This window comes from Tursiops truncatus, chromosome 1 (genome assembly GCF_011762595.2).
Source record: "Tursiops truncatus isolate mTurTru1 chromosome 1, mTurTru1.mat.Y, whole genome shotgun sequence".
NCBI lineage: Eukaryota > Metazoa > Chordata > Mammalia > Artiodactyla > Delphinidae > Tursiops > Tursiops truncatus.
The window spans coordinates 82,194,437-82,217,532 of NC_047034.1; the positions used below are offsets into that span (position 1 = coordinate 82,194,437).

Genomic DNA, 23,096 nt, shown 5'->3' on the forward strand with positions numbered 1-23,096 from the left:
GTCTAAAGTGACAGATGAACAGAACCGTGGAGTAACTTGACACCCTCTGTTTTACTGGCACTTAACTTCTCTGGATGTCTGAAGGTAGAACAAACATTTCACACCGAAGGCAAATGATCTGGTCCAGAGGAGAGAACTATAGAAGAGCAACACAGCACAATAGAAACATCTTTTCCTAACATTTAAACCTTTCAAAAATTTAACCTTTAGGAGGTCTCATTATTAGATTTAAAAATAACAAAAAGCATATAACAGTGCTTTGAAACTAAGATTCCTTTTTAAATTATTTTTGCTTTTCACCTAAAACAATTTCAGACTTATAAAAAATAGTGCAAAGAATTCCATGATCCCTTTACCCAGATTCCCCAAATGTTAACATTTTACTCCTTTTGCTTTATCACACACTCTCTTGATAGATATACAGATTTTTTCCTGAACTGTCTAAGTAGCAGACCCAATTCCCCTTTGCTCTTATATACTTCAGAAGTTGTCTAAAAACAAGAACTTTCTCTTATATAATCATAGTATGCTTATCAAAATCAGGAAATTAATACTAATACAATTCCACGTTTAAATTGACCAGTTGTCACTAATATCCTTTATAGCAAGAGAAAACATTTGTTTTTTCCTGGCCCAGGATCCAATCCTGGATCACAGGCTTATGTTTGGTTGTTATGTTACTTCAGTTGCCTTTAATCTGGAAGAGGTCATTGGTTTTTGTCTCTCATGACACAAGGTACCATTTTAAATCGAGAGTGATTATTACTGTTCCGTTCTGCTATGCCTTTATCTTTACTTCTTCTTCTTACTTTGTTCATTCTTAAGAGATAAGTCTCTAGGCTCCTGGAAGGGAGACACTGCAAAACTGTAGAACCCTTCTCTCAGGCCTTTCCTCACGGACATAGCAGTATCACATCCCGAACCACCACATCATAGCGGGAGAGGTCCTGTCCGCTCCTTCACAGACACCCCTAATCCTCCACACTGCCCTGAAGAAATGCTCTCTCTCCCATATCGGAGGTAGATGTTCAGAAAGAAAGTTCACTGCCTGGCTTCACTGGAACCCATCCTCTGCTTTCTTTTCACTTAGTAAGATACAGCTTTTGCTATACTATAAGATAACAGTGATGGCTCACATTATTATATATTCAATTGTCTTCTAGTTGGGAAAGGGCTGTGGATTGAAGTTAACCAGGTAGAGAAAAGGGCAACCAGACTGGTTTACTGCTTTCCAACACCCCATCATGGAATACCCACGTGATTCCCCAGAAGCCCTAGCCAGACCTAGTCAGCCCCTCATCCAAGTCTCCAACTAGGGAGGGAGGGCAAGACCGGCCATCCAGGGTTATCTTCACATCCTGAAAAAGGAGGAGCAGAAATCAGTCTGTCAGAAGGCTCTTTGGGGAACCCCTCTGCCTATCCCCAACCCATCCACATGTGCCCACCCCCAAAACAGCATCTTCCTGGGCTACTTGGCCATAGCAACTTAAACCCCACATGTTGGGGAAAGTGACCAGCTCATGAACTTTAAAGTCTTTATCTTCAATACCCACTTCCTTAGACACTGCAAGATATTTAAATAAAATAGTAAAACTAGGTAGAGCTAAAGCAACTATTGAGCTTCTTCTCTCCCAAACTCTACAGGTTTTTAAAGCAGCAAATCATAGAAAACACATAACTTATTATTCCTAAAAACATTATGCCTAGTAATAGTTGCTGTGTGAAAATCAGACAGCTATTTTTTTTTTTTTTTTTTTGCGGTATGCGGGCCTCTCACTGCTGTGGCCTCTCCCGTTGCAGAGCACAGGCTCCGGACGCGCAGGCTCAGCGGCCGTGGCTCACGGGCCCAGCCGCTCCGCGGCATGTGGGATCTTCCCGGACTGGGGCATGAACCCGTGTCCCCTGCATCGGCAGGCGGACTGTCAACCACTGCGCCACCAGGGAAGCCCCAGACAGCTATTTATTTATTTATTTAGAATATTCAAAGAATGTCGAGGTAGAGCAGGGCGGTCCAGACCCAATGCTGACCTGTCCTTCCTCTTTGAGACTCCACCTTCCCACCAGCTCTCCATCCTAGCAAGTGGCCAGCCAGAGTCCTTAGCAAAAGCCCACAGAAATGGGAGTCAGCAGTTCTTTCTAAAAGAATCTTCCCTTGGTTGCAATAGGCAAGTAATTCCCAGAGGGGGCCAGAGAGCTCCTCCAGATGAGCCCCTGCACCACTTCACTGCCCCTTAGTTAGGGAGTCTGACAGTTTTAACTGCTTCTTTTTTTCCTTTGCATCTCTTCATTCAACATGAGAGCAAACATTCAACCAAGACTGGAAAGGAACAGAGTTAAATATGAACAATGGTAATTGATTGGTGGGTAATTGATGTTTCATTTCTCCTTGGTATCTCTAATATTTGCTAATTTTCTTCAAGCGGTATGTAAGATTTTTATCACTATATTCTTTTTTTTTTAAGTCAATAAACATTAAGAAGAACCTATTACATTGTGCTAAGTACGGAGGTTATAAAAATAAGCCTTGCTGTCCTGTCCTTAGGAATTCGAGGTTAAGTAGATGAAACAGTTGCAATAATACAACACCAGCGCAGTATGCTTGCCGCCAAGACAAAGGGACATACAAAGTGCTAGGGAATCTAGAGTAAGGTATTCACCAAAGTAACTCCCAAATTTCCACTTCTTTGGGGGATCTGGTGCTCAGCCACTTTGTATAAAAGCCCCTTCTTGGCCTCTTTCAACTTAAGTAAGAGCCACTGACCAGAGTTTGCAACATCTTCTGCAAAGCCCGTGGAGAGACAATAGATTTAAGGAGCCCATTCTGCTGTTGTTCATAATGTCAGGGAGGAAAATCTTTCCTCTACCCTCTTAGGTTCATTTCTTACGGCCTACAAATTAACCTGACAAAAGACAGATTGGCAAGAGAGAAAAAAAAAAAAAAGATTTAATTAGCTATTTATGCATGCGAGTTCACAAACGTGATTCAAGGAGGGGCTTATATACCATCTTAATGGGGAATGGGAGGGTAGGGGCAGAGGAGCACTTCTGGGAGAACGAAATGACTTTTTGGAAAGATAAATGGGCCCTTAGGAGAAGAGATGGCAGATATGATAGTTTTGTGATAATGTCTATCTGAGAAAAGAAAATTAGAGTGATGACAAGTTCTTTGGGGAGGCTCTACTTTTAGGCAGATAAAAGATTTCAGGAATTCAAATGCCTTCAGCCAAAATAGTTTTTATGCCACAGTGGCTTATTCTGGACCCCTTCAGTGAGAAGGAGCATGGGCTTTGGGGCCAGACAGAACTGGCTTGAATCCCAGTTATGTCATGTACCATCTCATGCCTTAAGGTAAGTCACTTAATTCTTGAAGCATTGAATAGGAATGAGACTTTGATTTGAGATTTAGAAACAATGTATTTACAGAGTACTGATACAGAGGGTGGCAAATATTATTGTCTCCATTTTCATCATCATTACCATTTTAAGCCATAATGCCTTCCCTCAGAGAGCTTGCCATCTGGTTGAGAAGAGATTTGTGCAATTAAAAAGGTTATTTCTGGGCTTCCCTGGTGGCGCAGTGGTTGAGAGTCTGCCTGCCGATGCAGGGGACACGGGTTCGTGCCCCGGTCCGGGAAGATGGCCGCTGAGCCTGCGCGTTTGGAGCCTGTGCTCTGCAACGGGAGAGGCCACAACAGTGAGAGGCCCGCGTATCACACACACACAAAAAGGTTATTTCCAAGGCAAGGCGATGACTAAATGGGTGATCTGGGCAGCAAAGGCTGTGGGGTTCAGAGAAAGCCCCTGGGGTATTCTCAGGCCCGTGGATGGTCAGCTCGGCTCTTCCTCCCCCCATGCACGTTGGATTCTCATCGAGTAACCCTGACTTACTGGCTTGTCCGTGGATTCTTGCTCTGTGAGTTTATTACTGAAAATACTGAAAACACCTGGCACTAAGCAGCGCCTGCCTCTTTGCAGGTGTTCAATACAGGTTTGTGGGCTGAATCTTTGAGACCCACAGAGAGAGAGGCTCTTTCTTTGGGTTACGTATGGCTCTCCATCCAGGGACCACCTCAGGCGTGGGGAGTGACAGCTGTATTATAAGCAGCCTCTTAGCAAACGAATATGGATTCTTAATTCTAAAACCAATTTCCAAATGCATTCTAGAAGGGCACACAGAAATGAACAGAATTAACACTGCTTACTTCCAACTGATGGCAGGAGACAGAGACACGGGGCAGCCTAATGAGAACTGATCAAGATATTCTGTCTGGCGATAATAGCAAATGTAAAATAGGGAAACCTCAGACTCCCCTTCTGGTTGCTGTCGGTTTTGTGTAATAAACCTGCACTCATGCACGCGCGCACGCACACACACATGTTATCTGTAAAATTCAATTCCCCAGAGAGTCTGACCATGGCAGTGCCTACTCTCTTGTTTTTAATAATAATATTTTCCATTTAATCTCTCTTAGACTATTTGGAGGTTTTTGTCCATTCCAAACTCAAAGGGGAAAAATTAGCATTTAGATAGGATTGCACCCGCATTAAAATCAATTGAAATGGAAACAGAGATCATGGGAGGGTTGAGATGCCTGGAGTTTTTTTTTTTCCCTAGGATGATTCTGATATGACACATTCAGGGCATCCAGTGAATCCCTCTGCTGGTGTCAGTGATAATCATATTCACTTGGGTTTGTCCCCGGTGCCTCGTTCTCACACAACTTCCTCTCCAGGTCTTCTGAGGATCACATTTCCCAAAGAGGGGTCCCTCTAAGCTCTCGCTTCTCCTTCTGCAGGAATAATCAATGCAGAGGAGACACAAGGCACATATATATGGTCCTTTCTGCCCAGGACATAGAAACATGGAATGCCACTTGCTTGTCCCTGGATTTGAAATACTCTCTCTAGATTCTTTACCTCGTCCCAGCCTTCACATCCACACACACTTTTACTGTCACACCCTCAACCTTCCCTAACTCCAAATTCCAGACTCTCCCTGTAGCCTCCCACTTTCATGACATGTTTTAGAGGCCTATCCTGCTTTGGCAAGCTTGGGTTCCAGAGCAGAAAGGATCCCAAGGAAACAGCCTGGAGGTCACAGTCAGCAAGGCGTCCCCTACTGACCACACAGGTTCTGCTCCTTCAATAAGAGATGTCTTAACAGGGAAGCACTACACTTGCATATGATCCTCGTGTGACCAAAACAGACTCACATCCTAATTTACCGCATACAGTCCTGTCTGCTGCCTGTTTGGGGACAGCTTCAGGATCTGTCAGCAGCATTTGGAAGTTTCCATAATCTGGTATATCGCCGATTATATTTGCTGGAGGTGAATTCTTGAGAACACAGACGGACGTGCACACTCACTGAGCTGTGTCCAGAATGCTTGTTGCCCTCAGAGCTCCTGATAAACCAGACTCACATTCTTCCTCATTTTGCCTTTTACTGCTGTTCTCCTGGACCCACCAGCCCACCGGGGTGAGGCCCCTTTAGTGCTAATGTCTGTGTGCAGTTGGTGTTTTCCTGTCTTGCAAACCCACTGATCAAACTCCACACATTCCTCCCAGGGGCTCATCAGTACTCCACACATTCCTCCCAGGGGCTCATCAGTATTCCTGTCCTGAATGCATGCCCTGCTCGGCTGTTCTGTGCCCCTGCGTCCACTCCCCTCCACCACCTCCCATTTCCATTCCAGTCTCTGAGTCTGTCCTTGGTACCTCTCTACTCAGGAGAGTTACTTTGATTCTTTTCTCCCATAGGAAGATGATTTGAACGGGATCCACATTGTGGCCTTTGCGGAGAGGAGTGATCCAGGTAGGAAGCCCCCTGTCTGCTCCTGTACACCTTAAGCCTGACTGACCTCTCACCTTTGTCAGCCCTCATCCTCTCTTCCGTCACTTCCGGGTTTTCGCAACCGCAAGGTATCGGGCGCCCCCTGGTGGTCGCCTGTTAGGGACGACTCCACCTTTAAATGTGCACACAGCTAACAGAACGTTGAACCTCATTCTGCCTACCTGTCCAACTAGGAAGAAGCACCAAGTACTGAAGTTGAGGATATTAAAACGTCCTAGCTTTAAGGATGTGTGTGTGTGTGTGTGTGTGTGTGTGTGTAAACGTCTGTTCACATTTAAAGTTCATTTACCAATGTTGTGACCTAGCCTATGTGAATCACAATCCTACCTTAAAATAACAATCATGTACCCTTTGGTCTGAAAAATATTGTCTGTGCTTAGGAGACTTCATAGAACATATTCCCCCAAATAATCAGAACTGGGCAAAACGAGCAGCTTATTTCTAAAGTACAAAATGACCCTATAAATGGATATGTAATTTTGTTTTATTTTGGAACTTTTTCCTGATTTCACTCTTTTTAACACCAGTGGAAAGCGAAGTGCAGGAAAAATTAATTTTGCAGGTGGTAAAATGCCGGGTCCCTTCAGCAGTGCTCTGTGAATAAAGGGTCCCCAAAGGGAGGTGTCAGTGGTGATTCTGAAGTGTGTTTTGGAAGACCTGGGGCAATCCAGAATGTAACCAGAGAAGGCAGGGAACTTCCTTTGGGATGGCTAAGCAGTCAGGCTTTGGACTATGAGGTGCCTGGGCAGGGATTCCCAACCTGATAGTGCCACAAAGCCACCTGGGGCTGACTGAAACAGGACCTTCAGACACCTGTCAGTTCACGGGGCTCTGAGGCAAGTGCTGATGCACCGTGGGGTTGGGAACCACTGTTCCAGGTAAGATACAATTGTGTCGTATTTTCCTAGGACCTCAGCCTCTTATACATTCATAGGGACAGATGAGGAAACAGAGGGTCAGAGAAGTTCAACAAACTGCCCAAGAGGGCACAATGAGCTAGAGGGAGGCCATGAAGGAGGGACAGATTGTCTCATTCATCAATATATACCTGGTTCTCGCCCATGCCTTGGCACATAGTAAGTGCTCAATAAATGCCTGTGGGCAGTTGATTAGATAGGCAGATGACTGACTGAGACTGAGCCCGATTCTTCACTGTCTGACCAGTAGTTTTTTGGGTTTTGTTTTGATTTTTGATAACACACTATCAGCCTCCATAGTTTCTTACAGGCTGAAACCCAAATGTTTTATCACGCAATTTTTAAAATTGAGATATAATCCACATACCGTAAGATTCACCTTTTTAAAGCGTGCAATTCAGCAGTTTCAGTACGTTCAGAAAATTGTGCAAACATCACCACTCTCTAATTCCAGAACATTTTCATCACCTCAGGAAAATCCCATACCCATTAGCAGCCTTTCCTATTCCCTCTCACCCACCCCCTGGCAACCACTTAATGTACTTTCTGTCGCTATGGATTTGACTGTTCTAGATCTTTTATATAAATGGAACCATGTAATATGTGGCCTTTTGTGCTTGGCATCTTTCACTCAGCATAATGTTTTCAGTATTCATCTGTATGTAGTATGTGTCAATAATTCATTCCTTTTTAGGGCCAAATAATATTCCATTGTATGAAAAACAAATTTATGCTGCAAATTATCTGAAAGCTTCCTTCCCCCTTTTTTTTCCATTAATTTTTTTGAATGTCCATTGATATCCCAGTTTTCCTATCATTGACTTGCAGATTTGGAAAAACTCTTCAAGAAAATCTAGCCTGCGTCCAAAAAAAAATATACCATTATGCTTCCAGCTTTTTTCCACAGATTCTGGCCACCCCTCAGCCCCTGGAGAAGAAAATAGCAAAGAAAGCCAGTTGCCCAAGGTTTACAAGCTATAATCAAACAGAATGGGATCCCCTGGTGTTGTGTGAACAGAGATGAGATCGCCATCCGCAGCAGCCTGCTGGCCAGACTCCAGGGGGCTTCCTCCCCCGCCCTCTCCCCTCCCCTCCCCCTCCCAGGATTACAGGGAGGCCTGTCTGGCTTTCGGGAACAATGGAACAAAGAGGCCTCCGCGAGGTTGCAGGAACCTGTTTGACCGAGATTGCCGCTGTAATGAATCAGGCTCCAGAAACTACTTCCACCTCCTCCCTGCACAAACACCCCTGGGCCCGAAGCTGCGTCTCGCCCCAAAGGAGCCCAAGCTGGGGCTTGTTACTGGGAAGCTGGAAGAAATGTGCTGGGGGTGGGGGGCGGGGGAGGAGCTCACAGCATCTTTCCTTGGTGGGGGTGGGGGGCAGGGGCGGGGGTGGTGCCTGGCCTGCTCAGGGCTGGGAAAGGGAAAGGCTTTTCCGTGAAAGTCCCTGAGTCTGCGACTAGTCAGTCATTACTCTCAGGTCACTGATGTGTAACCGGGCCAGAGGGGCCTGGCTGCAGGACTAGGAATTTCATTCCTACCCAGACAGTACTTCCTCATATACCTTGCTTTTGCTAACAAGCTACATGTGGCCCACCGCGCCAACCAAACCCCTCGCCAAAGAAGATGGGTCATACATCCAGGAAAATAATACAGCTCTCCTTAAAGAGCTCACAGTCTGGAGGAACTGTGCTGTGAGCTTTATGGAGGTGGTCCTATTTGGTCCCTAAAGCCACCCTGTGATATATGCATAATAATTATCGTCCCAGCGTCAGATGAGAAAAGAGATTCTTAAGGGTTAAATGACTTGCCCAGATCACTCGATGTACCCAAGCCAAGATTCAAATTCTATTAGGCTTTCTTGACCTCTGAATTCATTCTGAGTCTGAGGAAGAAGGTGATGATGGTGGTGACTTACTGTATGCTTAGGTGACAGAGCAACCCCACGTGGGAGGTGCTACTTTGATTCCCACTTTACAACTGATGAAGCTGAGGCCCAGAGCAGCTGACTTGCTGGGAAGCAGTGGAGCGGGAATTAAGCTCAGCGCTGTCTGGCTCCCCAGCCGCACCCTAAACCACAAGGCCCTGCCTTGTGTCTGCCGGCCCTTCGGAGTTACTACCCCTGAGGACGTCTGGGTGACCATTTAGCCCGCCCTCCTTCCTCTCTGCTGTCCTTTACCACCCCCTGCACCTGCAACATTTGAAAGACCCAGAGACGTTCAACGACGCGCTTGAGATCACACGGTTAGAGGCACAGCGGACACAGAAGCTTAGATTTCTGGTTGGCTCCTCTGGTCACTGTCCATCTGACCACACTACCGTCTCCAGGACTTCCCAGCCAGCTGCAGGCTCTGGGCATGCGCAAAGCCGCTGCAAGGAATGGGGGCGGAGGGAGCCGAGAGCGCACGAGAAAGAAGAGGGAGTGAGGAGAGCGAGCGATGCCATCTGGAAGCTTGAGGGCCCGATCAATGAAGAAAAGTCAAACTTCCTCCCTACTGATGTTTCCAAATTTGGAATCTACGATTTTTCAGCAGCAGCAATAACAAAGGTCTGAGTGACCCGGGTCTCCCAGGGACTCTCACAGCGGTTCTGACATTCGCAGCCGAGAGCTTGTGTTCAGGGATTGCAGTGACTGCTCTCCGGCCCCGAGCGTAATCGCTAGGTCTCTTCTGCGGTGAGCTCTCATCCTCGTTGCCCCTGCAGGCGGGCCTGGCTGGGAAGGACATTTCCGGCTCTCTGGTCTTGCCCGGTGCCCTGTGGTGCGGCCCGGCTTCCTCTTTCACAGCCTCCTCTCAGCTCCTGCGCTCAGAATGCCGCCAGAGCTACTGTGTGACAGGTTTGAAAATGAACTAGTCTCCCCGGCCGCCCCCAGATGTGTCTGCATCAGGCTGACATCTTCTTTAGAACAGTCGATGAACGGTTCACAAAGCGGCGTTTCTACGTGAGCGCATGCTGGATGGATATCCTCCAAGGGCACTGGCAAGATTAGCACTAACAAGCTGGAAATGCGCGAACCGGCTGCCGTCTGCGCCTGCGGAGCACAACCAGTGAGGGGCCCCGAATCAAAGTCTCCAAGCCCTTGTTCCAACCGAGTTTCAACAGCCTCGGTTTCGTTTTTCACACCTGTTGCCTCAAATAGGCAACTGCTTAACTGAGCTTCTAAATTTAAATTTGATTTTTCAAATTTAAAATTCGGTTCTTGCTAAATGCTAAATGTAGTTCCGGCCCTTAAATATCAACACATTTAATCTTCACAGCAGCCCTATTGTACGCAGTAGGTACCGTCGCTATCATCTTCCCCATATGCGGATAGGGAAACAAAGGCATGGAGAAGTTAAGTAGCGTCCCCAGGTCACGTGACTAATCAGCGGTAGAACTGGGATTCCAGCCCAGGCAGTCCAGCCCCAAGCCCAAGCTCTGTAACTACCACCTACGCTCCTCTATTGCAAAGCTGTACCGCTGGACTTTTCCACCAATGCTGGGCCCCGAGAGCTAGGAGACAGAGCGGAGAAGGAGGGCTGTAGTAAGGAGTGTCAGGGTGTTCTGATGTCGCAGGTGCCATCTCGGAACCATGGGGCCCACACGATGTCCCCCGGTTCTGAGCGGATGTCTCACTCTAACAGGTGACTGGGCGACTCGCCTTGTCTGGGAGGTGCTCTCAACCTTGTCCTCCCTAGGCTCCCAAAGGGCCCAGCTTCAGATGCCCTGCCGCAGCTTTCTGAGACTTCCACACTTCCTGAGTGGGCCTTTCTGCGAGGGGACCTCTCAGGTGACTGCCCTCCACACCTGTGTGTCCCAGCACCTGGCCCTGGGTCTAATACATGTGGGCACTCAGAACATACCTGCCCGATGAAAAAGTGAATCCCTCCCATGAACACTTGAAATGAATTAAATGTTGATGGAGTGGGAAAGAAAGACAGAAAATCTTTGCAGTTCCTTCTGCAAATGCCACACATGATAACAGCGGTATCATTACTATCAGTGAGCCCCCAAGGTAATAAGGGAGCTGTTTTCTCCATCTTCAGACGATAAGATGGAAGCCCAGAGAGGTTAAGTGACCTGTGCAGGGTCTTCAAACTCCAGACACAACCTCCAAGCTGTGTGATGCCTGCTTATCTGTGTCGTCTGCTGTAGAAGCAATAGCCACAGGGTTGGGCCAAACAGCCCGGCTTCCGAAGCCTAGGCCTGTCTCCAGGGGCGAGACCCCGAGTCCCATAACTGCACATGGTGTGGCGGCAGGGAGGGTCTCTCAGTGCCTTTATGGAATGAGCACCGCCAGTCCCCGAGGTTGGGTCCAGAGGATGGTGTGAGAGCCGGGTGGGCAGCATGCTGAGGGCCTGGGCCTGTTACTTTGGGGCCACTGCTTGGTCTGAGACACACGTGTCTCTGCCAGACAGGCCTTGGTTCCTGACATGGCTGCGACTGGCCTGGAACTGGTCCCCCAGGGCTGTGCAGCCTCATTCCCACCAGGCTCTCTCTGCCTGGAAAGGAGGAGAGTATAATCACCGGCTTCCCCTCCCACAGGATGTGATTCCCAGAGGTCTCTGGCTCGCCGTGGGAAACCTGGCCCATCCTGAGCCCTCGACCCCGGGTCGTGGGATCTCAGGGTCCAGGCCTGTGTGGCAGGGACAGAGTCACAGCTTTCACAGCACCGGGCCCCTCTTTAGTTGGCGCCACCTCTGAGATTCCAGGCGCACTCAGGGAAATCGCTGAGACAGCCAACCAAACAGGCTGTAGCTGGGGAGTGTGTGGCTTAGCGGCAGGTTAGAAGGAGGGGAAGGAACCCTGATTACTCCGGGGGAGGGCAGGGGCCGGCCACCAGGCCCCCTCTCCACCCAGGTGTCTCCTCATGCCCCTGCCCTCGCTTCCCTCACATTGAAGCTTTTACACTGGGCACTGGGCTCTCAAGCACAAATTCGAGCAAGAAGATGCGGCAGTTTTGGTAGGCATGTGGAGACCACAGGTGGATTGTGGAAACGGCTCTCGACCTGCAGACCAAAGACCTGAGTTAGAATCCTGGCTCTGCCACTTGCTGGCATGTCGTGCTGGGCAAGTCAGGTACTCTCCCTGTGTCTCAACTTCATCCTCTTTAAAATGGAGATAAAAACATCTTCCTAACCTCCATCAGGACTAGATGTGAAGATTAAATACAAAAGGACTCAGTAGCCAGTAAATGCTCAAGAAATACTCATAAAGTCAAAGTTGGGCTACATGATGGCAGACTTCCTGCATGTAAAGAACAATGTCCTGTGTTCATAAAGGAAGAAGTTGGGAGACGAACTTCTTGAGAAAAAAGGAGATTTCAGCTGGATGCAAGAAAACGACTCTTGTCTGTCTGGGTTATTGACTCTATAGTGGACCTCTAGGGAGGTCCGAGGGGCTCAGCCCTGGAAACATTCAAGAGAGAAGACAGACAAATGTTCTGGGTGGGGCTATACACCTGCCTGAATCTGCGGGATGTTTGGGAGTCCTTTCTGGCTTTGAAAATGGCTGCTTCTCTAACTAATGACCGCAGAGAATTGTCCTCTGGTTTCAATGGTGAAATAACCGCTAGCCTACAAATTTCAAAATAATATTTCCTCTTTTTTCTTAACCTACCTCTGAAAAAAATTATGGGCTACTCCTTTTGAGAGCTACATGGCCACAATCTTAAAAGGCCTCTTAGCTGGGTATATCACTGATAAAGGAAACAGTCATTAATTTCAAACTCATTCATTCATTCATTCATATAATTGCAACTGTGAGCTGTCTTCTGCTTCACATTGAATTTCAAAAGCGAAATGTGGCTTCCTACACCTGCCTTCCTGGTCAAAAAGGGAGGGTCCACAGTGGACGCGTCCCTTTTCCAGCTCACCTGTTTTACAAAGAAATAGTTACTGTCCCTAAGAGGAAACTGAACTTCTAACTTAAAATGTTAGCGACTGAATCCCTGCGAGGCCAGTGTGACTGCCTTAATTCCGCTTTCCCAGATGAATGAGAATCCATTCCAACAGGTCTATATTCAAGGGGGAATAATGGGGGGAAAGGTATGGGGCTTGTGAGCCTTGGATCAGGAATATCCAAATTAGCTTAATGACTTTAAAACAAAGTAATTAAACCGTGCTTTAACCACGTACTGAGGCGAGGTACTCATAGTCATACCGCCTGGTACAGCCACCCCTGCAGACTTCAGTCACTGAGTCAGCAACAGGGCCCGGAAGGAATAGCTCCATGATACACCACCTCCTGGTGTAACTGCTTGGGAGTATGTCTTCTCTGACACACGGGGCCGAGACTGTGTCTAACCGCCCCCTTGTGCCCAGATCATTGCACTTAAGACATATGCATTGAACGAACAGATGAGTGGCCAGGTTCCTTGTATTCAAGCAGAAGATTGTCAGAGCATTTCAGAAGAATAATGGCTAAACCTTACTATGTGCCAGGCACCATCTAAGTACCATAGAGACACTAACACATTTAACTAACAGTCATTCTATGAAATAGGTACTCTTATTATCATCCCCGTTTTACAGTTGAGAAACCAAGACATTAAATAACTTGCCCCAAGTCACACTCTAAATGGCAGACCCAGGATTTGGACTGTTTGCCCCAAGTGTCCTTTGTGTTGAAACATCATGCTGGGCTCCCTCCCTAAAGAACAGGTCCTGTTCTGTTCTTGGAAATATTCAGGGATGCAGAAGGATGATGCCCTTTATAAAATCCATCATCCTGAACCCCAAAAAGCTGCCCTTGACTCCGGAAGAAACTTCCCCAGCTTTTGTCAACTCACAATTATTAATTTATTCTGGGCATGTCTTTTGAACTTTGCTCCTCCATAGACACAAAGAACATCCTCACAAAAACTTTTTGTATTCTTGAACATAGGCATTAAGCCACAATTTTGACTTCTCTTGTTTATGTAAAAACTCCAATCCATTTGATTTTTCTTGCAGGACCCAGTTTTCGTTCCTTCAATCTTTCTCTTTTTATCTCCAAACCTGCTCTAAAACATAGAAACGATCCCTGTATGTACATTCTTATTCATAAATCCCATTGTGTGGGTTTTTCCATCAGGAAACCACAGTGCCATCTCGTGTGTTCGGCTTCCGTTCAGATCTTCTCCGTCTACAACGCTGTGCCTAGACAGTTTCTGCCTGCCCTTTATGTGAGTTAGTCTTTTGCCCTTCAAGTTTACTTTCTACCTGAGTTCGGGTCTGTGTGGTTGAGTTTCATCCTCTTTGTGAATTTCTGATTTGTCACCTGTGGTTCTCCTCTTCCAGAGTACTGGCAGCATCACCTTATTTATTGCCATTCATCTCTTCTCGGCTGCTGAAAGCAGTCACTGAAGCTGTTGAGGAGAAATGCCCTGTTGCAATCTGTGTATAATGATACTTATACATCCACAGATAACCCAGGTGGCACCATAGTCCCCGTCCTGTGACACGGCGACACACCCAGAGAAGGAAGATCTGTAGTGTCCAAGTAGCAGCAGCCAGTGGCACTCTGGAGGGATTTGACTTTCTCGGCCACACATCAGGCAGCAAGAAGAGTATCCCCACCTCCACCCCCATCTCCACCCCAACCCGTACAGTAATAGATAATGAGCGCTGAAACACAAGGCCCCATCCATCCCAAGTGTCTGTCATACGATCTAATTTGTCATATAGTTCAGAGCATAGATGGAAAAATCACCTCGGCCACCCGGATCTCTGCTGGAGAGGGCTGTGGGCCATAACGACCCTCTTCTCTACTAGCAGGGTAGCTCTGCCTTCCAGGTAACAAGGCCTGAGGGGGCCGAGTCGGAATCTTTAGTGTGATCTAGCTACAGTTAAAGAGACTACACCCACTCAAAGCAGAGCTCCTAAGAAGAGTGTGCATTTTGCCTAGAATATGTTAACTATGAGGAAGTGCAGAGAAAAACCTTTCCCAAGAGGCCCCAGGTAGCCAAACAAAGGCTAGGGTGCCGGAGAGAGGAGAGGTGTGTTCAACAGAGGCCACAGAGAGGGGCTTAGAATGGCTGGGGCCCCCAGCAAAAGAAGGAAGCTTTCACAAAGAAAGAGCAGTGGCCGTACTGAATTTCTAAGTAGTGGGTGAGTTAGTTGCTTATACAGAAGGTGAATTTCAGGCCACAAATTCATCTATGCAAGAGCTACAACTTTATTTTCTAGAACTGAACCTAGATTTTACCACTGGATGGTGGAAACTGGGTCTGACAATGAATGGTCTCCCCTCCCCCACCCACCGTCCCTCGGGATCCGGCGTCTTGCTGGTTCTCAGGTATGATGTGTGAAGTGTGCATCTGGTCAGAGTTATCATCATCACCTATCCATGCTGGCATTTGCAGAGAAGTCCGTCATTCTGTCTGGACTCTAGCTTTATGCCAGGGTCACCACTGGTCCCCTTCATCCCAACTGCTGGACTTCTTCAGATCTGCCCCCTCCACTAGCCTTGTCCGTGTTCCTCAAAACCACAGAGAACTCGGTGGGGCCTCCTCACACTCTTCTCTGCCCTAGTCTTCCTGCACCAGAGGATTCGCCAAGAGAATCTGAGGTCTTTCCATTTTCATGAGTTTTAGAACAAAGCACGAATCCCCTATACTCTGGGACTCCCTGAAACTGTGGAGTTTCTCTACGTGGGCTTGCTTTCGCGCACGTGCACATGTACACACAAACACATACACACAGGCACAGAGCTTGTTCTCAGGGACTTGCCAGAAGCTAAACTCTTTGTTTCTCCCTGGGAGTGGGGCAGAGACGCCGAGGGTTTAGGCTATCCTTTCTCTTACTAGACATTCTTCCAAAATTTTTGTCTATGGTATAAAGTTCATCTTTCTCATTTCTTCAAGATTTAGGCTTTCTGTGCTCTTGAAGCTATGAGTTTGTCCTTTGAGTCTTGTCTCTGCTTCTCTTATGAATCATCCCTCCCCTGGGGGGCAATGAATGCTTCGAATTGAATAAAGGGAAGGCAGAGCATGCAGGGAAATGCTGACGAGGGGAGGGAACCCTATTTACTATCTCAAAGCTTTGAAACCACCTGTCAGTCAGAAGCCCACTTAGTCTGAAGGTTGTGGGAACTCCAGGTTGTAGAAAACTAAGGATCCAGGCTAAACATTCTTGCTCCATAGAGCAAATGCTATGGGGAACTCTCAGGGGTAGTATCAATAAATTATCAGTTTTAAGAGACGGCACAGAGCACTGAGGACCAGACAGAAGTTTCTCTGTTCTGGGGTTGCACTTTCTGACACAGGGCTGTCAATTTTCATATGCAATTTCGCTTTCCGTTACAACCAGACACTTCCCTGGGAAACTTTCAATTTCTTTATTCAAAATGTTTATTGTTTCCTTTGAAGAAGCTGCTTTGTGGCTGGAGTTCTCATCTGACTCATTTTATAGGATAATCCTATAATTGAGGGTATGCACCAAATGGCCTAAGAAACACTTGTGGAATAACGGCACTCTGCTCTCCACATTAGAAGCCATGTATGCACAGGGCTTACTCACCCTCCTTGAATCCCGCTTCAGATGGCTATGAGTTCCTGGAGATCCTGAAGCAGGTTGCTCGGGACAACACGGACAACCCTGACCTGAGCATCGTGTGGATCGACCCAGATGACTTTCCTCTGGTGAGTGGCTCAGACTGGGGCCCTGTCCTTGGCCACCTTCACAGCCTCATGTTTGTGTTTAGTGTGAGACCTGGATGCACGAAGGAGGATGGGAAATAGGAGGGGCACTTGCAGAAGCTCAGTGGCTGTCCCCACCCGCTGTGGGAGATCTTAGCCCCTGGGGCAACATTGAACTTAGGGCCTGGTGCCTACCCGACATGGTTAGACTTATTGTTCTCGCCCCCTAGAGGCCAGAAGTCCTTCTGCAGGGCCCACTCAAGGGTGTTGGGTGAAATTCTTCTGCCAGCAGCTCCATAGCTGCCCTTCACCCCACCACCACACCACCCCTTACTATAACCTCTTTCATTTTCTGGGTGGAGACCATCGCTGTGAGGCAACCTGAGTTACTAAGTAATAAATGTGCAGAGATGAACATTTTGCATAGAGTTAAGAACAACCTCTGCTGGAAATTCCCTGGCAGTCCAGCGGTTAGGACTCTGCACTTCCTCTGCAGGGTGCACGGGTTCAATCCCTGGTGGGGGAACTAAGACCCCGCAAGCCTCGCAGCCAGGAAAAAAAAAAAAAAACCCTCAGGGAGGGCAGAGACCCTGCCTGTCTCGTTCAGCATGTTCTCCCAGGTCCTTAAAGCCCAAACTCTTGCTGGGTCAGTGATCAATGGCCAGAAAGCCTTGCTTATGCTTTGTTTTAAAGAGAATAAACAGAATTTGTACAATACATGAGCCCAGTGGTAATGATAGTGAGGGTGGCTAATAGACTATCTGCCTAGAACTATGGTAAATTCTTTCCATGCATCATCTCATCCAATCCTCCAAACAACCCTGTGAAGTACAGACTATTATAATCCCTATCTTTTTTTTTTTTTTTTTTTTGCGGTACGCGGGCCTCTCACTGTTGTGGCCTCTCCCGTTGCGGAGCACAGGCTCCGGACGCCCAGGCTCAGCGGCCATGGCTCACGGACTCACCCGCTCCGCGGTATGTGGGATCTTCCCGGACCGGGGCACGAACCCGTGTCCCCTGCATCGGCAGGTGGACTCTCAACCACTGTGCCACCAGGGAAGCCCTATAATCCCTATCTTACAGGTGAAAAGAATGACAGCTGGAGAGGTTAAAGCTGTAAGTGGTAGATATACTCTTCCAGTCCCCATGAGACCATATATTTGTTTGGGAGACTTTTTTTTCTTTCTTTCTTTCTTTTTTTTTTTTTGGCTGTGTTGGGTCTTAGTTGCAGCATGCAGGATCTACACTGAGGCATGCGGGATCTTTTCCTTGCAGTGTGTGGGCTTCTCTACAGTTGCGGCACACGGGCTTCTTCTCTAGTGCGCTTCTCTCTAGTTGTGGTGTGCAGGTTTTTCTCTCTCTAGTTGTGGCGCACGGGCTCCAGAGCGCGAGGGCTCTGCAGTTTTGCGGCACGCGGGCTCTCTCGTTGAGGCGTGAGAGCTCAGTAGTTGTGGCACGAGGGCCCAGTTGCCCTGCAGCATGTGGGATCTTAGTTCCCCGACCAGGGATTGAACCTGCGCCCTCTGCATTGGAAGGCGGATTCTTCACCACTGGACCCCCAGGGAAGTCCCATGTTTGGGAGACTTTCTACCACTGAATATCTCCATTTTCTTAGCCCCATGGCCCCTTACTTTTTTAGTCCTGCCCTAGTCAGAGATTAGTCCTCATGGAACCCAAGTCTGGCTGAATGAAGAAGCCCTCTTCTTACTCGTGTGCCCACTTACAGCACACCACTGCTTTCCCGGGCATCTCGTGAGCAGAGTGGTGCAAGGTAAGGGATTTTTAAGTGAGACATTGAAAGAGAGGTGGAGGGAAATGGCTCATTCAACCACACATAAACTGTAAAAAGCCACAAGTGACGTGGGAATCAGCTTTGGACTATCTCTGTAATATTCTTCCTTACAGCTGTAGAAGCTTTTGTATTACATGCTTTCACAGTTTGTGTTATGACTTTTTTTTTTTTCGTGTTTATTTAAAGTGCTGAACGCTGGGGCCAAGTCTTCAATTTCCTCAGTGCCCACAGCTGTTTTGGAGACCTGTAACCAATGGTGACCTAATTACTGTGATGGGATGGCAGGTGGGTCCAGCCACAAAAAGTGGCTTTAACAGGGAATGCCTTCTGCCTGCTGTCTAATTTTATTTTTTGTGGATACAGCTTGTTGCCTATTGGGAAAAGACTTTCAAGATTGACCTATTCAAGCCCCAGATTGGAGTGGTGAATGTTACAGATGTGAGTATACCTCGTGAAAGTTTGCTCGGATGCCCTCAGCCTGCCCTGGTTTCTGCCATGCAGCCCAGACTATGAGATCACGTATAGGAGCCTAGCCCCATGTGAAATGAGCAGGACCCTTGGCCTTGCCAAAGCTCAGGAGACTTGCCAGTGTGGCCCAATCCTAGTCTGAGCCAGTCCCAGCCTATTGTTCCATGGTTCTCTTCCATGGGCACATTTCCTTGCTTTGGGAGCCAGCCTAACCTGGTTCACTGACTATTTAGAACTTTCCACACAAGTAAACTCTCCTATATTTTCTTCCAAAGCCCAACAAGGTCTCTTTGCACAAGGGAACCCACACCGGGAGTTGTTATTGCTCAATGGGTGATGGGGAAGCTGTGGCCCAGAAGCCCATGGAGACAATCACCATTGTGTGTGTGTGTGTGTGTGTGTGTGTGTGTGTGTGTGTGTGTGTGTGTATGTTCATGAATATATGGATATATATGATATATAGGATCTATATGAAACTTCTGGTAGGACAGCCATGAAACTACCACCAATGAGACTAGGGATGGGGTCAGGGCAGCCAGAAATACTTTTGCTTTTCACCTTGTATCCTACTGTTCTGTTTTAAAATGTTTTAACTTAAGCAGAATTTTAAATTATTATTATTTATTATTATTATTAATCTTAAAAGTAGTTTACAAGATAAAGAAATGTAGAATTTCCCAGGTGACTGAACATCTACCAACAGGATAAAAGGACATTGCTAACTGGCCATACATACATACAATAGAAAAAAATATATATATATGCAATGGAATATACCTTTCCTTTTAGGTTGCACAAACAGGATACTACACACGCCATTCTGCAGCTAAGCGTTTCCATTTAACAGTGTGCACATACTCCTGACAAGTGTAAGTGACCTGGAGCCCACTCAGCACAGCTGCTTGGAGCCCCCTGGCCTTGCTGACCCTTTGTGCACTCACTCACTCAGTCATTCTGTCTCTGGCTGCAGGCTGACAGTGTCTGGATGGAGATTCCAGATGGTGATGACCTGCCCACAGCTGAGGAGCTGGAAGACTGGATTGAGGATGTGCTTTCTGGGAAGATAAACACTGAGGATGATGACGGCGAAGATGAAGAGGATGAAGAGGATGACGACGACGATGATGACAATGACAATTCTGACGAAGAGGATGATGACAGTGATGACGATGAGGACTAGCCCCCAACTCCAGCTGATTTTCATGAAAACAGAAGCACAGCTACCCACCCCCATGCAGACAGCACAAGGTAGCCGCGAGCAGCCCTGGCCCACGTCCAGCCAGCTCCTTTCCCTTTTCCAACATCTCTTTTCCCACCTCCTTCTCACCAGGAGATGTGCAACTCAGCAAATGCCTTTCTAAATCCAGCAATCCCACTCAGCAAGAACAGTGGGGAATTTTTCCCATGTCGACGGTCTTGATTGTCATGAAAAAACTCTCGTTCTTTGCCAGATCACCAGTGGCCATGGCAGTGCCCGAATCTGGCAGTCTGGGGAGAGCAATCCCCAAACACCTTGACTCAAATTTACCTGTTGTCTTTGACTATGGCGGTAACAGAATTCACAGCTTGCTAACTCACAAGCGTGGTGTGACCTTATACCCAGAGCCCGAGGAAGACACACAATCCACGTAGCCCCCATGCCTACAACGTCAGTTAGGATCCCTCCTAAAGCCAAGAGGATCCCTCTTAGGGAAGCCTCAGGCTTGGAAACAAGTTTATAAATCAGCTTCTCTTGCTTCTGTTAAACTTATTTTAAGTGTAGGTCAGACCATTATGAACTCACATCCAAACCTTTGGATGGCTATTGAGAGGCAGGTCTTGAAAAACATGTGTACTGATGTCACCATCATTTCTAGTATATTAGGATACTGGGATGGGAGGTTGATTTGCTCTCTGAACTTCCCTCTAGGTGACCGTCTTGCATAGACACACAGGGGTTTGTTTTAATTCTTTCTGATGGCTTTAGGTCTCTGATTGGGTCAGCTGGCATCCTAGCCTGAGCTGGGATCCTGATAAACCCCCTCTTTTTTTTTTTTTTTTGTGGTACGCGGGCCTCTCACTGTTGTGGCCTCTCCCGTTGCGGAGCACAGGCTCCGGACGCGCAGGCTCAGCGGCCATGGCTCATGGGCCCAGCCGCTCCGCGGCATGTGGGATCTTCCCGGACCGGGGCACGAACCCGCGTCCCCCGCATCGGCAGGTGGACTCTCAACCACTGCGCCACCAGGGAAGCCCCCATATCCCCTCTTTTGCTCCTAGTCAGCCTTCCCATTCAGAGTCAAAGTTGGTTTAACCAGAGGGCAATTAACTCTCCATCTATCAGTGCTCCCACAGTTGAACAGAACAATAATAATTAGAGTTCATAATGATACCCTGAGGCACTGAAAAAAATCCCTCAGTGCCTTCCGAAGTATCTAAAAGTTATATTGTGCTCGGTAGTTTTAGTGTTAAGTGTGCATTATAATGTTCTAATTTATTTTCTCAATCTTTTAACACACGTGTAAGACACTGCAAATTCTTTGAAAATAGGGCAATCCTTTATGGAATAGTAGCTAACTAACTCTGTCATTAAAGTTATATTTTGAAAATACTGAGACTATCTTGAACATCCTCTCCTGAGGTTTTGTTTCTGCTCATTATCTCTGGGCGCCTCTTCTTCCTCTCTATTCTTTCTTCGTTTTCCTTTCTGGCCCCTCTTCCTCTGCCTGCCCTTGAAATGTTAGTCTTCCACAGGATCACTCAGCTCTAACATTCTTCCAAGACAGTTTATCATCCATGCCCATCAGCTAATAACTTCCAAGTCTGGGTCTCTAACCTTGACCTCTCTCCTTAGCTTTAGACTCACTCATTCAACTGCTTCTGGACATCTTGGTTTGGACGTTGCACAAGTGCTTCAGACAACACCACAAAAGCCAAACTCATTACCTTCTCCCCTAAACGTCTCCTCCTCCTCTTCTTGGAGCCCCAGTTCAAATGATTAATATCACCATCTGTCCAATTGCCTGGGTGGTCCGAAGGGGTCCCCTTCCCCTCTGCTCCCCTGTCATTTTGTGTATACCCCAAATCCTGGCACTCGTCATTTAAATGGTAGCACATATTTGTATGTCTGTCCTTTCACTAAAACACAGGCTCCTTGGAGACAAGGAATTTATTTACTGTTGTATCCCCAACACCTAGCACTTTGCTCAGCATGAAGTAGATACTCATTTATTGAACTGATGGGTGAATAATTGTTTGATCAGCACTGTTGGATCACAGTGCTTCCAAGGCCTCCTTAGTTTTATCCCTTCGCCTCACAAAACAAGGCAGACACTTCCCAAGCGGGGCTATGTTGCCATCCAGACAGGCCCAAATAAGTTCCTGGCGAGGTGAGTTTTCAAAGTGATCTTTGAAGCTAAACTTTCAAATAGCCAAGGAATGTGCTCTGTCATGAACGTGGTCTATGTCCCAGCCCAGGAAAATTCCCTGGTTCTTACAGGCCTGAGTAATATGCATTAAGTTTAAATCATGCTATGCTGCTCCTGTGCTGGAAGCACTGAGTGTTAAACTAGTACTATCTGTAAGTAGTAGTGCTGTTTAGTTATTGGTCTAAAACTTTTTCAGCTGATATTTATTGAATGTTTGGTATGTGCCCAGTGCACTATGCTAGATGCTTCGCATGTATTGTCTCGTTTAATCCTTCCAAAGATCTTATGAGATGAGTTTTGTTATTTTCCCCATTTTACAGATGAGGTAACTGAAGGAGGCACAGAGGCCTCGAGTAATTTTCCCAGGGTCACACAAATACTTTAAAGGAGTGTAAATATAACCCCATTTTTATAGCTAAACCAAGGATTTAAACTATATTTAATTCCTTAAATTAAGCAATCAAAGGATTCCATTTCTTTTCTTCAGATGGTGTCCCAAAATGGACTCAAGGGACTTTCTCGTAATCCTTTTCACTGCTTAAGCCAAGATGCCCTTTCCCCTTTCATTCTGGAGGCAAGTAATCAATTATACAGTACTAGAAATGTAGGCTAATTAGAACTGTGAGATCTGGCCATCCTGCTAGAAAACAAAATAAAACAAAAACTCATTGTGTTATCAAGAATGCACAATCATTTAAATATATTTCTTTAGAACATCATCTCATAGTTGAAATGAGCTTGTCTCTTCTGTAACAAGGTTGTGTACTGTCCAGGCCCTAGTTTGTATTGCCCAGGAAGCCCTTTCTGTTAATGATGTCACCAGTCACAGGTCATTATCGAATAGCTTTTGATCAATAATCCCTGCTACACCCAGACACACACATCCCTTGAGTGGGTCCTATGGCCTGTCTTCAAACTTCCCACTCTCACCAGGGCTCCTCAACCCTGCTCAGTGAGCGTCAGAATCATGTCTGAGCTTATTTTAGAAAACACAGACTCCTGTCACCAGCCCAGACTTACTGATATACCGTCTCCAGAGTTGGGGCCTGACCCTCTCCATTTTT

At 47.0% G+C, this 23,096-nt stretch overlaps 1 protein-coding gene across 1 annotated transcript in view; it reads left to right on the plus strand.

The window, feature by feature from the left end:
- Nucleotides 1–19,881, plus strand: part of CASQ2 (calsequestrin 2) — a 61,858-nt gene extending 41,977 nt beyond the window's left edge. Inside the window, exons 8-11 of the mRNA XM_019919223.3 lie at nt 5,761–5,815; nt 16,271–16,371; nt 18,524–18,598; nt 19,599–19,881. Coding sequence (XP_019774782.1) covers nt 5,761–5,815; nt 16,271–16,371; nt 18,524–18,598; nt 19,599–19,808 — 441 coding nt within the window. The 3' untranslated portion in view covers nt 19,809–19,881. The remainder of the gene's footprint in view (nt 1–5,760; nt 5,816–16,270; nt 16,372–18,523; nt 18,599–19,598) is intronic.
- The last annotated feature ends 3,215 nt before the right edge of the window (nt 19,882–23,096 follow it).